The following is a 13,072-nucleotide window of genomic DNA, read 5'->3' on the forward strand; positions in this document are numbered from 1 at the left end:
GAATACTACAGTAACGTGGTTACACATATACAGTGCATTATTGGGTTACTTTTTCCAGTTCCAAAATTGTGACAGGCCTGCCTGTAACACAAATGTGTCACAGTGATGAAACGTGTTTAGCTTTTATTTTAGTTCTTCTAAGGTAAGACCTGACACTCTGCAGGTGTGAGGCATGGTTTACACATGCTTTTAAATAAACATCAGTTCAACTGAACCGGGTGGGGGATGGAAAACAAGAGAGATGTGTAGTGATGGCAAATGTCATGACTGAAAGGGAGTGACAGCACAGTGAAAGCTGTGTGTTGTGGTGAGCAGGAGGCAAAATATTATTTGACCATTAAACTATGTAGCCATGCAGCACCTGAACCAACAGCAGCCATCTGCTGTGCTTCTGACACTTTATATTAATGACCACTGTGTGTCACATATTCCACACGATCTGATGAAAACAAGTCATTTTTTCTTAGCTTGTATGAAACTGAAACCTGCATTAAAAAAACCCAACAATATATGCCCAGATGACTCTGCCTGAACACAAGACTGTTCAGTGTAAAGGTCAAAAAATTCAGCTGGAAAAAAACAAACACCTCAAGATACATTTTACCTTCAACAATATATAGTCTTTCTTCTGTGGTACTACAGAAAGTCACTGTGCTTGCCAATAAGTCCAAGGTAGAGCTTGCAAAATCTGTAAAATCTGTTGACCCTACCTCTCTAAATCTATACATTATCACTAAGAGGATATGATCATTCCACTGGAAGAAATAGAAATAGAGCCCAAAAGAGAGGAAAACTGAGTCTACACACAGAGAAAGAACACAACACATTCTCTCCCAAGAGAATATATCAGCTCAGCATTAATGTTAATGTTAATTATGATGCAGATGTGAAAAACAATAACAAAAAACAATAATACCCACTTTAAAACAGCTTGTCCATTACACTTTACATCTCATAATAAAGGGCCAAATGTCTCATAATCGGATTAGAAGGATTTAACGTTCGGACGCCAATCAATAACGAAGGATTTAAGGTTGAGACATCAATCTAATTTTCACATAAATATGATTCAGTATTCAGCTGTACACCCACCTATGTCTGTCACAGTTATTACTGCCACTACTCTTTCAAGTGATTGCAGTTAATCATTAGAATTTATAATCAGTTACAACACTTTGTTTATTAGCAGGTAGCTTATTTGTGTTTTTCTGTAATAGGTTTTATATTTTTAAGTTATTATTTGTGCTCCTTTTTCCCTTTCTTACCATTTCCTACAATCTAAAAGGCAGAGAGAAATTTAATTTACCCAAAAGTTCATTGTTGACAAATGGCTATGTATGTGCACTATCACACTGCTGTTATGCTTGTCGTATAACAGTGGCATAAAGTCAACAAAAAAAGACAATTAAACTGTTAAGTTGTTATGTGTATGACAATCAGTCCTCAACCAAATGTCATACTAATCGTGACAGGCCTACACCCACACGGTGCTGACAGTTGATTTTTAATTATGCGTCATACAACATCAAGATCCAGTTTTGGGTTTACTACGTGATGTATTGTGTCTGTGCAATAAGATGGATTGTAAGCTTAATAAAAGTAAAGAACAAAATTGTCATATTGGTGCAAACATTTAAACTGTTAACGTCTGCATAGTCTAGTCTGCCAGTGGGCATAAATATTCTTGCATACAAAGTTTGTCATCTTCACAATTTCACAGCGACTCTCACAAAAATGTTTTTTGAACAGAGAGTGACTGACAGCCAGCATAACAAAGGCAAACATTATGACAAAGCACAAGGTGGTGGTGGTGGTGGTGGGGGTTCAGAGGGGGAAAAGAGAGAAGAAGGGAGATATAATAGCAGAACACAATTAAATCGTGAGAGGTAGTAAGTATACTGTCCCTCTAACTGAGGGATGTGTGTGGGCTGTGTATGCCTGTATATTTCTGAATCCTACCCAGTACTTCACCCAGGCATTTACGCCATTAGTCTCTAAGACGTGTGCTAAGCAACCTAAATGACATGAGTCATGGTAAGGAAGGCATGCTGAGCACAAAGGGACATCTCTCTAGTATGCTACTGTGGAGGACCTGAAGAAGATGACCACATCCACTCCTGTTTCTAAGCAGTACTTCTGTCACCTTTGGCATTAGAGAAAATCAGACACTCTTTGGTGCACAGGGGCATGTAAGGGCAGACTAGAAGGAGAATACTTCATACTGGGCGATCCAAACTAAAAACCCTTGTCTCCAAAATAATTCAGGTGCCAAATTAATACAAAAAATACTATAAAACATCATGTTCCAGAGGTGCTGTGAGTCATGTATCTTGTAATACTAACTCCCAGTAATTCAGTCATTACTCAGATATGCCAGATCAGATGTCCTACATCATCGCGCCTGAAAGAAGTACGGGAAGGGTCCCTCCCTGTAACGTTGACTACTTAGCTAAAAAACAAACTGCAGAATCCAGATCATACTGGACAACAAAATACACCAATCAGATAATCTAACATACAGAAAACATCTTTTAGGTAGGCAGCTAGCTAAACTTAACCAGCAAGCTTGGCAACAGTGGTTTCAGAGGAGCATGGAGCCGCATAGAGGGTATGTAATCTCTCTCTGTAGGCCTGCCCGAGCAGCTCGCTGATGGCTCATAATAGAAAAAAGCCTCTACCCATTTAACTAACTAGCTAGCGTTAAGCTCTGCGCTTCTGTTCTGATCTCATATCGTTAGATTGTGCCAATGACTCACAAACACAACACTGCAAAATAACAAAAGGACGCAAACAACCGATGGCATTGAGCTAGCCGGGCATCGAACACTAGCTAAAAGGCAAATTCTTTTTAAAAGAGAGTTTGCTCATTCTCCAAGTACTCATTAAGTGTTACAGTCACAATAAAGTTTTTATTCTCATAACACTTCCGGAATACTAAGGAGACAACGAAAATGGCAACGGATAAGTACATCCTAGCACAGCACATGTTATGAAATAGCCTTCCCGCCAGGAGCTTGCATTACCAATTTTACAAAATTGGTCAAATTGAAAAGTTGAAAATAAATGTATTGTAGAATTGAACAATTAAGATGCAAGCTTCATATCAGTGTTACTGTGCTAATATTTTGTGAAATGATTATATTGCTTTTTGTACCCACTGCGTAAATAAAGTAATTCGCTAGGACTGTTCAGTGAGAGACAACATGAGAGATTAATTCCAGAGGACAGCAAAGTCAAGGCTTGTACATACAGATGCTACACAGTAATTATTTTACAGAGCTTCTTACCTTGAGGGAGTCGAAGCAGGCGATGACTCGGCCATTGTCCACCTGACAGCTCTTGGGTGGGTGAGCGAATTTGCATTCTTCGTCACTGCGAGAGCACGTGCCTCTCTGGAACTGACGACACACCTCCAGAGTCAGCCACTTAGTGTCACGCACAGCTGGCAATGCCACAGACATTTTGCTGACAGCCACAGTGAAACTCACTAAACGAGATATATGGGCACTTATCCACTACGTTCAAGATGTCTGAGTATGGCGTAGTTATTTACTGTGAAAGGACACTGTAATAGGTTGGTAGATTGTGAATCAAACGTCTGTTTTTATTCAAGAAATGTAACGTTCCTGCATAGCATGATCTTCTGACTACTTTGACAGCAGGCTCAGTTTATAATTTCCTCCCCTCTTTATGCCTTCCTGTGGCTGTGGGTGGGATTGAATGCTGCAGTCAGGTGGAGAAAGGAATGGTTTGAGGTGGGAGGATTAGTACTCTGACTGAGGTGGAGAGAGAGGAGTGTGGGTGGTACAGGCAGGCAGAGACCAGAGATCAGCGACACGGGGAGTCATCTGAAAGGCACTTCTTGATAACGGTCTGTTAGGAAATAAAAAGCAAAGCGAAAAAGAAAAGATATTTTAAAAACACAAATTATTCACTGTGGCAAACCTCACCAATAAGCAGCCCAGCCAACACATCACAGTGATGAACCATAAGGAAGTATACAAATTGGCTGATTTTAGTATAATTTTTCCTGCTGCATTCCAAGGCTTGGAGATAAGGCCTCCCCACCCAGCTGAGATCTCTATGCAAACGGCAGCTTGACAGACCTGTATCGGATCAGGGCACAGCATAAATCCTATTATATCACATACTCCAAGGGGATTTGGTGAACAGACAGAGTGAGCACTCGCTTCAGAGAAATCAGGCTAAGACTGCCCGGCAACAGCCAAACACAGAAATACACATAGCACTGACAATGATGCTATCAAACCTGGGCTCTGTTTCCTAAATGCATTACAGAGTTATCATCTCCTTAATTGGTAGGAAAAAATGTTCAGTAAAGGCCTACTTGCTCTAACATCACATGTGGATCAAGACTGGAACGGATGTAATATCTTGGCCAAGTTTCGCCCATGCAAATGTCAACACAAACCACAAATTATGTTCAGTCAAAGCTCCTTTTGCATGAGACCTCAGAACACAAACTGTGGACTCTGGCAATTCTAGGCAGAGCCTTGTTACTAAGTGACTATAACCTTTTAAAGGCTATTCGAGCCTGGCCCAGATCACTTGGCCTGGTGCATGAGAGACCATGTTGTGTTAAAGTGCAGTCTGAGTTGTGCTGAGCAATCTGAGCTCCTAATGGCAGGATAGCAGAGCAGGTCAATTCCTAATACGCTCAATTGCATTGTCTGAGAAAGGAAGCACTGTGGACAACCGACAACCTCAGCTAAAGGGCAAGGGCGTATTTTGGGGGACTACCACTGGCCAAAATATTGTCAACTAGGATTAATACCCATCCAATACATCAAACTACAGAGTTAAGTGAGTATGTGATGAGGGACAGTATGTGCCAACATGCAAATGCACAAATCTTTTAGTGTGGTAAGATGGGTAACTTAATGATAATGAATCTGTTAAAACCTACTGTTAATCAGTCAAGACTGCTACTTATGTGTCTGTTACGCCAACTCTCGCTCTGCATACATACATATACACCAGCCTCATACTGATTGGAGTGATAAATCTGACGCTGATTAACACTGCTGACTTGGAGCCCATTTCTGCTCTGAAACTTTAATACCAATACTCTTCTAATTTGGCATATCTGAAGTGGGATGAGGCATATAACCTATTTAATTTACTACAGCACTACACATTGTATATTTGTATATTAATTGCATAGTAGCTATGCAATTATATATATATATATATATATATATATATATATATATATATATATACACACACACATATATGTATGTATGTATGTATGTTTCATGTTGTACTATATTGTTGTAACAAAGATCATTCTCTTTTGAATAATAGTAAATAGTTCTACTACTAGTTAGTTATTTTCGTTTGCTCTCAGTCCCCGGGAACTCTGTTATTTTCTGTTTAACCATGTCCTGTTTCCCAAGGGTAAACATATGAGCTTGAATTACAGGAAGAGACTCAGTGCTGTTATTCTCTACAGAAGAGGCTTGACCAAATATTAATTGTAAGAGTGCCAACAATTTTGAAACCAATGTTGTGTAGAAACTTTAAAACTTTGGAAAACTTCGGGAAAACAAAAACAAAGAAAAAAAACCTACACAACTATCAGATGAGTATAGACAACACCTCTGCCTGGTCAAAGGCGAGTAAATTCATTTGTTGTTTATTTAGTTTAGTACTATGACCTAGTTCATCTAAATAATAGGCCAAGCATACAAAAATACACTTGTGTACATTCTTAACAACATGAATGTACCTTTAGTTAGTTGGCATGGTAGAAATTCATAAAGACATAAATCCAAACTCCAAGACTAACTTTTAATACTGATCTTTGCATGTTAGCTACGCACAAACTTTATCAAGTAGGCAGTGCCCAGTTCAAGTGGAGACTGGTAACATTTTAGACTCATTCTTTTTTTAAGCCACTTTATCTCTATGACTCTGGCCTCTATTTTTCCTAAGCTTGGCAAAAGTACACAAGCACGGGTGTGGCCTGTAGTTGGTCAAATAGGGCTAGCTACCTGTGTAGTAACTAGAGCCTCCAATGTATGTTTTTATCCATACAAGACTTAAAGAGACATTATTGTGGCTTTTTCATCATAATATCCAGTAATGCCATGGCCCATGGAAACTTAATATTGGAAAAATTATTTTAGCCAACTGACATATCGATTGGATCCCAGTTTTTACATTACAGTACGTTATGTTAGCACTGTTAACAGAAGTGAGATTAGCTTCTATATTGTATTATATTTATTCATTTCTGTCTACTGTTACTGTTGTCTGGCATGTTAGATAAAATGTCATGACTTGATGAATACACATGGTCATGGTTTAGTGGATTTAAATTTAGAACAATACTCTGTGGTTTGTGAAGCACCTTGTGAGCTGCTTGGGTTGTATGTTGATTGGCCAATCACAGTGACTTATTCAGATGCATCCCATGTGGTATACTCGCTTTCACTGTATGTTAATTTCAGCCATAGGCCAGTCACGGCAAATTACTCAGATGAATCTCTGCTGTGACATAGATAAAGTCTATGATTTTGAGCGACATTTAAAAAAACAAGGAGTTTTTTTTTATTTTTTAAGAAAGCGCACTAGGTATCGATTTCACTGTGGTGCTGCATCTCAGTATTGGCCCACTTAGTCGAAAATCCACCAACAAAACAACAATATCTGCCCTTTAAACTGTCAAAACTAGGCAGACAACCACTAACTTCTCACAGGAATATTTTTTTCCTTATATACTTTGCTTGCAGAGCTTTTTTATTTAGTTCAATACTAAATGAACAACAGCTAGTTTAATACGGCAGCAGGGTAAGTAGGCCACATGCATTACCCTATTTGAGATGGGCATCAACTCACTCATTTAAATGAACCTCGCTTTGTTCTCCCAAAGGATTAAAACATAATTGGGGCAATTGTGTTTTTAATACTCAGTGACAGAACAAAACAATATTTACAAACTAAATCTCCGTTCAGAGAGAGAAAAAAAGCATTTATCACCAGACACATTATGTATTAATGTGTTTAATGTCTAAAAAACAAGGCAGCCTGTTAATCAGCATCATTAGTAAAAGTTAAGATGTGCATAGTTACTGTGTAGGTGTATGTAAACAGGATATCTGACTGGCTGACGGTGGGCAGAGATACTGTTTTACATTCTGCTGCTCAATATTCTGACCTTTGGCTCTGTGTAGGCGTTCCAGCATTTTTCCTGCTGCTGTTTCACAGCATCACTGGGACTGCAATACCTAAACCAGTGAGTGTGCCAGGGCTTCGTGCTATACTAATTAGCTCTGACGTGTCAGTATTATGACCTTGAGGAAAAGAATTGAAATGAAGAGTTTTGGGATATTGAGAAACTCAGGATATAAGGAAATGCCAAAGCAGATGTCTACATAAAAATCCTGAAGTATTTTCATTACCAACCACTTGGTCAGACAGTCACATGCAATTTACTGCTTTATTACTTAAGATCTATCTAGAAAAAAATCTATACAAGCAACTTATCACTGGCAGTACTATTGTCTCTGTCAGTATGTTACTGTTGTATAAGCTATATTATCAAACACAGACAAATGTGGTTCAAAGGACAAGGACATAATTTTGCATAAATATGAACAGTGCTCTGCTCTAATACACTTGCTCTCTTGATCCAACTAATCAGCTAACCCTCTAAATTTCCAGCTTATTATTCAGTTATTTATCTCAAAGTATGTACTATTCAGTTATTATTCAGTAACTACAGTGAAGCTAAGAGGAAAAGGTATATATACAAGAGTAAGGAAGTAAGGCTGGACCTACCAGTGAGTCTTGGGATTTGAGTTAATTATTAAGTCCTTCATCAGTTAGATGAAGATTATTGCGAAGAAGAGAAAACTTGAAATTGTGCTGGGCAGTAGCTCCCCAGGAGAAACCCTGGCCTAAATTATGCCTGGTTTATTCTGAGAATCACCCCTCACTTCCTTTCTTAGCAGCTAGGCCAATATTACCATAATTGACACTGTACTGAAATCAACTTCACGATGTACACTATATGGCCAAAAGTTTGTGGACACCTGACCATCACACCCATATGTGTTTCTTCAACATCCCGTTCCAGATTTAGTCTCCTTTGCTGTTATAATAACCTCCACTCTTCTGGGAAGGTTTTGCTATATGCAGGCTACTCCAGGTCTTCCACACTATCCTTCGCAGACCCTGTCTTTATGGTGCTCGCTTTGTGCTCAGGGGCATTGTCATGCTGGAAAATGTTCAGGCCCCTTAGTTCCAGTGAAAAGAAACTGTAAGGCTACAGCATACAGAGACATTCTAGACAATTGTGTGCTTTCAACTTTGTGGCAACAGTTTGGGGAAGAATCACATATGGGTGTGATGGTCAGGTGTCCACATACTTTTGGGCATATAGTGTACATATTCATACCCAGGTAGATATATACAGTTATTACTGTCAATAATTATTTGCTTGATTTCTTTATTTTTACCTACAGTATAGTCTATAACTGAATGATGCCATGCAGTTTATTTTGCTTGTCTATATTGTGTACAATATGTATCCATTTGACATGTGATACATATAATATCCCTTTAACCTTGAAACATATTGTATCATATCCTTCACTATCCCAATTCTCATGTGGAAAAGAACTGTTACTTCTTGCTTAAGGTTCTCAAAATGTGGCTTAAAATAGAAATTATGGATCATGCTAAAAGCCCCAATGCATGATCTCTGGTTATGTTGAAATGGTCAAATGATGCTGTAATTGCGTTTTCTGAGCCAGAGGCGTTGTGTCTAAATTAGGCCAGTACTGATCTGCACTGATGAAAACGGTTGAACTTGCTGTATCTGCTGTGGCACACACACACACACACACACACACACACACTGGGGTAATGATTAATTGACTATTGCCAGTTAGTGTTCAGTAAATACAAATGACAAAATTATAATCACAATCCAGTTTAGACCCAGTTTACAGGCTGGTTGTTTCATGCATCTTGTATCTGAATTGTAACTGAAAAAGATTTTATCCACATGCATTTACACTTGTATTTAATGAGTCTCTTGTATTACAGATTATTGGAACGGTTAACAAAATACTCTCTGTATTTATTATTCCTCAACACGATTTTCAAAGTTCAAAGGTTGTGTGCTGTTTTCAATTTCTGCAAACGCTCTGACTTCATCAATAAAAGACCGTGTACATTAAGATATAACAGACTGTTTAGAGTATGCTATAATGTACTATTCTGGTTGTCAAATGTGGCAAGAACATACAACGCATATACACCTGAAGAACATGGATAAAAATGTCTCAAAACAATTTATGAAGTGGATTTGGGTAATCAGATTTAAACCTGTTTTAACGGTGCATTTGATGCATTTACACTTTAATTTTTATACTGATAAGCCCTATCTGGATATAATCCAAATACTCATGACTCATAACCAAGTGCAAATAAAGTATGTTATTCTTCTCATCTCAGTTTTTTTCCATTTGTGCAAAAATTATTATTATTTTTTAAGTCTAGGAAACAGACTACAAAATAGTTCTTGCTCATAAGCTCATTGAATAATTGCTTGCACGTTAAAAGAAAAAAACTATCATTAGACTATCATTAGACTGGTAATCTCAGTACTAAACCACAATCTCAGTCCAGTCCTAAACCAGATTTCTGGTCAGATGAAAAGGAAAAATCTGCTTCTTCTTATCCCACACTTATCCGACCTCACCCTTCCTTCTGCTCCTGTTTCCTGAAAAGCACTTCCTGCTGTTGAATGGTGCAGAAAACATTTGCGTTTATAATCCAGATCTGTGCATCATGCCAGGTTCCTCAGAAACTCAAACACACTTCATATGTAAACTATGGCCTGCAGGTGAAAACAGAAGGCACTACCTGTTAAAGCGCTAAAATGTCCCGGAAATATACCTTCAAAGCCCACAGCGAGTTAATGAGTAAAGTTTATACCCTTCATTATATTATCATTACATGGTTGTGACTGCTCTTAACTGGAACTGACACAAGCAATAATGACTGGGCAAATTTGAAGACTTGCGCTAAAAACTGCTAAAATGTACAATGTTATGTTGCTCTCAAAGTCCAGAAAAGTTCGCTAGTTGATGTAGCGCACAGACAGCTAGCTAGCACAGTCAGTAAACACGGGTAGTTAGCTGAGTAACTAGATACAGTTTGCGAGCTAAACTTACTGTAGCTCGCTAGCTAGCAAGACGGCTAATGGTACAGGCGCTAGCCAGCTAGACGTCGCCGGCCGGCGCTCACTTCAGCTCAGCTGCGTGTCCTTTCACATTCACGCTTTTTATACATGATTAACATTAGTGCATTCACATTACTTGTGCGACACATAGCTCAAAAAGTTAAAAAAAAAAAGAAAGAAAAGAAAAGAAAGGAGAACGAAGAGTTAGCGAGTTAGCTAGCGGGAATAAGTCCCCAGTTTTAACACCTGCTTACCTCATCGCCACGAAATCTCGCTGCTAGCCACACCGACAGTCACGAACCGCCACGGCAACCCACCCAGCACAGCCCAACTGGGAGCGAGAACACACTAACCACTTTATTTTCAACATCAAATTAAACAACTCGACGCACTATTAAACATCGTATCGTCCGAACACAATTTGAAGCGAGAGCACGTCCTTTACGGTTAATGCGATACTTTTTTTTAAACACTAGCGCCGACTTTCCTTCGAGCAACAAGCATTTGACAGCTTGACTCTGTTTTTCAGGAAGGGCTCCCAAGTCGAAAAGGGGGAGGGGGCCACAACCAAGAATCGCTATTAGCCAGAGACTAGGAGGAAAAATAAATAAATAAAAACGCAACGCGTGGTAAACAAGTACATACCACCTGGATGTTTGTTCGCCGGTTGTCTCACACTGTATGAGTAAAAAAAAAATTTTTTTTCATTCGACGCTTCTGGACACCCCGCGGGCTTGTGTTTGGTACGATCCAAGCGAATGTCAGCCGCCGTGAGAACGGCCTCCGTGTTGCCAGGGTAACAGTGATGCTGTAGAGTAAACGTAAGCAGATATTTTCATCACATTTAAAGTGCTGCTTCTGAAGAGATCAAGGCAGATATTGATAAACAGGAGTGTGTCGCAGTCGTTACCAATGCCTCAGAGGCTGATTTAGTTGTGAATTTGCATTTATAGCATTTAGCTGACGTCCTTATCCAGAGCGTGTGTCTATTATATCCTCATATCCTCATATAGTGTCCATTATATCCTCATAAATCATACAGTATGTTCATGCTAGTACAAATAGATCAGAGTCTAAGAGTACTACCACCTAAATCCCTGTTAGAGAGGATTTAGGACGGAGGCTTGGTATAGCAACAAATACAGTACAAGCCAACTGATTCATTCATTCATTCATTCATCTTCAGTGACTGCTTGATCCTGATCAGGGCCACAGTGGATCCTGATAATATAGCCAGGCCACCTACCAGCATGTCTTTAGGAGGTGGAAGGAAACCCAGAAGAAATCCACACAGACACAGGGAGAACGTGTGATACTCCACACAGAGTAACCGGATCTCAGGAATCAAACCAGGGACCCTGGAGCTGAGAGGCAGCAATGCTAGCTTCTGTGCCACAGTGTCACCCTTTCTTTCTTCTATGTACTTATTTGTTTGTTTGTTTAGTTAGTTAGTTAGTTAGTTGGTTAGTGCTCATTTAAGTGCTTAGTCAAGAGGTAGGTCTTCAGTCTTCTGAAGACGGCCAGTGACTCAGCTATTTGGGCAGCCAGGAGAAATTAATTCCACCACAAGGGTGCCAGAGAAGAGCCTTGATGAATGTCTTCCTTTTATCTTGAGGAATGGTGGGCCAGTGGAGCTGTGCTAGAGGCTCGCTAGAGGGAATATGGTGTAGTGCAGGGCTTGATAAGTGCCTTCAGGTAAGTGGGGGCTGGTTTGTTTTGTTGCTTTGTAGGCAAACATCAGTGTTTTAAATCTGATGCGGGCAGCTAAAGAAAGACAGAGAAGGGAACACAACAATTGGGTGATGTGGGAAAACTTGGTGAGATTGAAATCAAGTCATGCAGCTGCATTCTGGGTCAATTGCACGGGTCAGACGGCATGAAGGGGAATAACTGCCAGGAGTGAGTTTCAGTAGTCCTCAAGATGACAAGGGACTGAACAAGACCCTGATTGGCCTCCATGGAGAGAAATGGCCGGATCCTTTTGATGTTGTAAAGACAAAACCTGCATGGCTGAGTCTGCTTAGCAATAAGAAGAGAAAAGGATAATTGGTTGTTCAGATCTACCCCAAGGTTGTGTGCTTAGTTGTGTGCAACAAGTTAAGCATGTGACATGCATATTTATGTGTGTCACATGCTTAAAAGATACAATGGTTAATAGACCATGGGAAATAAATGGAGAGAGAAAAAGTAATGATATTCACTATGTAGATGCATAGCTTATAAGAGTACAAGTCTTGTGATAAAGGACTGTGTGAACTATCAGACCATAAACTATACTCAACAAAATCTCACCACCACCAAAACTAATACTAAGCTAATTAAAGGAGCAAGGGTACTGCGTACTGCGTAACCATTGAATATTTACACTTTATGGCCTACTTTTCGGGTTGCTTTTTTGAGCCCTGTGATTGCTATTCTCGCACTCCCAGCCTTGGGCAATGCTCTCTCTTGCCCGCTAATCCATGAAATCAGAGCTGCTTCCGGGATGCCAGACTTGCTGGATTACAGTGGCCTCATGATCACAGGTCCACTCCTGCTGATTACGGAGAGAGGTATGCATGGAATGGTGAGACTGTTTTGACTATTTACTGACAAGAGGAAACATGACAAGAGTGGTATGACTGTGTGCCAGGTCCATCCTGCCTAGTCGTTAAGCATTAAGCTTATTCTTATCTACCACTGTTTCATTAGAATGGACTCATATCAAGGTACAATAAAAATGATTCAGTGTAAATCCACTGTGTGTATTTTGTGAGTTTGTCCAACCTTCAGTCCTGGAGAGGAAAACCTACTGATACTTGCGTTTTCATTTCCCTAACTTCTAATTCAGCTTTTGAATGTGTTTGTAATTAG

General features: G+C 39.6%; 1 protein-coding gene across 6 annotated transcripts in view; it reads right to left on the reverse strand.

The window, feature by feature from the left end:
* Window positions 1-10,794, reverse strand: part of mbnl2 (muscleblind-like splicing regulator 2) — a 28,782-nt gene extending 17,988 nt beyond the window's left edge. For 3 of the 6 annotated variants that reach the window (XM_053233997.1, XM_026912977.3, XM_026912974.3), the window contains exons 1-2: window positions 10,474-10,792; window positions 3,288-3,873 (exon numbers count right to left, since the gene is read on the reverse strand). In XM_053233997.1, coding sequence (XP_053089972.1) covers window positions 3,288-3,461 — 174 coding nt within the window. In that variant the 5' untranslated portion in view covers window positions 3,462-3,873; window positions 10,474-10,792. Of the gene's footprint in view, window positions 1-3,287; window positions 3,874-10,473 lie in introns of all 6 variants that reach the window. The other 3 variants (XM_026912978.3, XM_026912976.3, XM_026912975.3) reach the window with 2 other exon arrangements.
* Window positions 10,795-13,072: the final 2,278 nt, after the last annotated feature.

This window comes from Pangasianodon hypophthalmus, chromosome 5 (assembly GCF_027358585.1).
Source record: "Pangasianodon hypophthalmus isolate fPanHyp1 chromosome 5, fPanHyp1.pri, whole genome shotgun sequence".
Classification (NCBI taxonomy): Eukaryota; Metazoa; Chordata; class Actinopteri; order Siluriformes; family Pangasiidae; genus Pangasianodon; species Pangasianodon hypophthalmus.